This window comes from Aplysia californica, unplaced genomic scaffold, assembly GCF_000002075.1.
Source record: "Aplysia californica isolate F4 #8 unplaced genomic scaffold, AplCal3.0 scaffold00307, whole genome shotgun sequence".
NCBI lineage: Eukaryota > Metazoa > Mollusca > Gastropoda > Aplysiida > Aplysiidae > Aplysia > Aplysia californica.
The window spans coordinates 192,337-196,564 of record NW_004797577.1 but is presented as its reverse complement, the minus strand read 5'-3'; the positions used below and the strand labels follow the sequence as shown (position 1 = coordinate 196,564).

General features: G+C 42.7%; 1 protein-coding gene across 1 annotated transcript in view; it reads right to left on the bottom strand.

The window, feature by feature from the left end:
* Window positions 1-4,228, bottom strand: part of LOC101855959 (dynein heavy chain 6, axonemal) — a gene marked incomplete in the record, with an annotated part of 98,470 nt that overhangs the window by 41,298 nt on the left and 52,944 nt on the right. The window contains 4 exon segments of the mRNA XM_035970687.1: window positions 581-752; window positions 2,003-2,134; window positions 2,667-2,824; window positions 3,550-3,766. Coding sequence (XP_035826580.1) covers window positions 581-752; window positions 2,003-2,134; window positions 2,667-2,824; window positions 3,550-3,766 — 679 coding nt within the window.

The following is a 4,228-nucleotide window of genomic DNA, read 5'->3' as shown; positions in this document are numbered from 1 at the left end:
GAGAGAGAGAGAGAGAGAGAGAGAGAGAGAGAGAGAGAGATGTACAGACGGACGATGCTTTTCTTGTCTCTGTAGATGCCCGAGTCTGCCTGAAGAACGCCTGGTGGGGTGACAGGAAAAAAACCAACCGATCATGTTTTATAGTTTTAGTAAGAGTTTTACTGTGCTATCAACATGACTAGGTGGTCATTATATTAGAAGTGTCGAAGATTAAAGGTGTTACAGAAAAAGAATAAACAAAAAAGAAGGAGGGGAGATAAGAATATTGGATGTTTGATAAATAGTGGGAGAGAAAATCACTCCAGAGAACCACCAAACAAATAAAAAACAAAACAAACGACAAACAACCCCCCCCACAAAAAACCACGAACACAAAAACAAACAAAAAAATAACAAAAACAACAATACCAAAAAACCCTCTGTCTTTCGCCATTCTACGTGCCTCAGCTGTTTTGCTTCTAAGCGAGAATGTTTCTGTCTTATTTGTATCTTCTATCACGTCTCCCCTTTTCTCTCTTGAACTCTCAAGATTGCCACTGGCTACAAACAACTACTCTCCCCCGTCCCCACCCCTCCGTACCTTGCACGACTTTGGACAGATCTCTCAGGTTGAAGACATAGTGGGACTTGGCCGGAGTGGGCAGGAGGTCAGTGCTCAGCCGGAAGTACAGCTCCACGGAGGCGTTGACCAGTGGCTCGGCCAGGGTGCGAATGTTTCGCGGGAAGTCCAGGAAGAAACCGCCGATAATTGCCTTAGGACCAAAAAAAAATCAAAAAAAATCCACACTTTAATTCGTCGCTTTAAAGCACAAGGGGGCTATCCGAAAAATGCTGTTTTGAGAAAATCGAAGGTAAAGTTTTGCCCCTTGTTCAGTTTCTTTAAAAGACAAGGAGAGTTTGTTTTGTTTTTGTAAAGTGTTTTACGGCGCTCGTAACTGCATAGGGTCATATGAGCGCGCGGGACACACCTAATATTTTAAGTTGGTAGGAAATTTTGAATTTTGCCCGGGTGGCGGCCGAAGCCTACTCTTATCGATTTTAGACCACCAAGGGATCTTTAACGTGCGCAACTTGCACACGGGCCCTCCGAGATTTTTCGCCCTTATCCGAGAAGGCTAGATGTAGATCTTTCCTACCAGAAGATCAGGGGTGTGACAGAAAGACAGCAGTAAGGAGGAGCCAAGGAGTAGCAGGAGAAAGGCTGCAGAAAGAGTCAGGAGCCCAGAGGAGGGGGCAAAGTAGGTGAGGGGGTGGGGGCAGAAAGTGGAAAAGAAAGCAAACAACAGAACATTGCTAGAGAGCAGGAAAGGAGGTGATAGGAGACAATTTTAGAGAAGAAAATGTTTCGGTCGCTACCCGGATTCGAACCCGGGACCTTGAATGAGAGGCCAACACTTTAACCTCTAGGCCACGAGAGCTCCCAAGGAGAGTATTCTCTTTTACCAAACAAATATACACACCAATAAAACCAAGCTTCTCCATTAGGTAGAGCAATGCCCACTTTTGGTGTAGGTCAAGATTTCTGAAAACCCCCGAAATCTGGGAAGCCCACTTGTCCTTAAAAGCGACAAATTGATCCTCGATACGAGACTTGGGTAAAACATCATGTGTAACCGAAACAACAATTCGCTATCTTAGGATTGCCACGTTCTAACTGACATTTTTGGCCGTTTTGAGTAACTAAGGCCATGCAGACAGAAACCAGTAAATGTTCTATCTGCCTTTTTAAAATTGTAAGATGATTCAGAGTTGTTGCTGAAAGAATTGCACTCGAATAAGTTAAACAATATAATGAAAATAAGAAAAAATTAACGTCAAATTTCTCAAAACTAGGTACAAAACTGACAGAACTTCGTAATTGTTGGGTAGCGTATTGGAAGGGAGGCGGGGGTTGAGGCCAGTGTATTTATGTACTCACAATAAACATAAATGTACTCACAATAAACATAAATGTACTCACAATAAACATAAATGTACTCACAATAAACATAAATGTACTCACAATAAACATAAGCTTGAGGCTCTGTTCCGTGGGCGGCGGGATGCACAGCATGCTGAAGTGACGGAACAGCCGGGCAGACACGGGGTTACGCCCCCCTCCCGGCGGGGAACACGCCGCGGACAACGTCACATCCTGTGGAAAAGTTTTTTTTTCCATTTGCGCTTGCGATACAGATAGAATAAATGCCGGGAAGTACAGGTGTTACTTCAGGGTAACTTACAAATTTGAAGGAGGGAGGTTGTAGAACCCATTAAACAATGTGTTAGTCAATATTCTAAAACAAAAATTAACTAAAAACCGTGGTCTAAGAACAATAATATAGTCCTTGGGTTATGTCCGACTTAGACCAAAAGTGAATTAGGCCATTTATGTTTCCCCTAGTCTTCATTATATGATTAAAAAAATAGAGTTCCAATAAATAAACACGAGAAAGCTTTTCAAAAAGTTAACCTGAGTCACCAATGTTAAAAAGACAAAACACTGTTTTTGTCCGCTATCTCAAAAGTCAGTTGTTGAAACGACTTGAGCCAAAATGTTAGCTCAACAACAATTATTTCCATAAAGGATTATCTTTATCCGAGACTTGGTTAGCTTTAACTGTCTTCCCAAGCTCCGAACACGCTGGAAGACGAACAGAACACTCGAGACGGTTGACTGACTGTACCTGGATGTCTTTCCAGGTCATGAACTCTCTGTCGTAGAGACCGCCAAAGTCCAGGTATTGACGTAACAGTTCTATGGGCGGCTGGGAGCCGTAGGTGTCCAGTTTTGGCATGTTCAGGTCGTCGATGAAAATAATCACCCTCTTTCCCTTTGGAGCTCCTATTTGATGAAGATGAATCGGTTAATACATATAAATTGTAGAGTATTGATCAGCAAAAGGTAAAAAAAAAGAAGGGAAATGGGATTTGATATTGTCTACAGCATTTTTATGAGAATTTAGTTCTATGAGACTAAAGCAGAGATAACAAGGAGCGAAATTCATTTATCATAGCTTGTTTGCTTGAGTGGAATGAGTGTAAAATGTTCAATGGTCCTATTGATGTACCAGAGCAGCATGCAGATGGATACAGCACAAAAAGCTAAATAATGACACTCCTTAGACGGGGTTCAGAGCAACTGCTACATGTACCGATTTTCGGAGCAAAGGTAGAAGGCAAGAGAAGAAGGGGTAGACCTGACAGAAGACATGGACAAGACATAGAAATCTGGCTTGGAATCAAAACAACTCAGCCAGGCAGAACGGCAACCCCCGCCCCCCCCCCAACAAAAACAAGAACCAACAATAACCAAACAACAAAAACCCAGAGCGTTTCATTGTAGAAATTATGTCTGGGAAGGAACGTCCGATCACTGGGAAAGCCATGGAGCAAAAGCAGTAATTAATACTCACCAAAGATATTTTATTGACATGCATGTGCCAGGACAGCCTAGAACGACAATACTGACCAATGATATTCCATTGACATGTACCAGAACAGAGTACGACAATACTGACCAATGATATTCCATTGACATGTACCAGAACAGAGTACGACAACACTGACCAATGATATTCTTCCGTCGTTTTTCCAGCTTCCCTTCAATCATCTCCTGCGTCCTGTTGCTGCTGGTCTGCGCCGAGAAATTGATGTAGATAGGCACATAGTTGAGGCGCTCAGAGATACGGTCCAGGAGGTCTCGGGCGACCACAGACTGATCCGTGGGGAGGGAAAGAAACGAAATGAATACATGTGTGGATAAAAGATGAGCACATTGGGATGGCTATGCATCGCTATATTCTTTTCTTACCTCTTTGGGAGGAGAGATCGTCAATGGACGTGTCCGGAATGCAAGAATGTTGCTTTCTGAAACAATGGACAACGGACCTCTCTGGGATGCTGCAATCTGCGTCGCTACTCAGCGGAAAATCTACAAATATCGGTGTGTATTAATGTTAATTTATAACAAGCACAAGAGCAACATTTCACTGGCGACACAGTGTGATTTTACTGTGCTGGAAGGATATATAATCATGGATGTGAGAAGGTCGGTCTCGGATCAAACAAGTGTCAGGAATACTGCCACTCTCTCGTGTGGAGTAAACTTTTGTGTACACAAGCAGAATACATGTGCTTTAATCATACTCTACTAAAAGTGCAAATGTGGAAACAGATCGTGGTTTAAAAGTAAGATAAATCCAACTCTAAAGAAATGAAATGCGAAAAAGCCCCCATCCCCCCAACA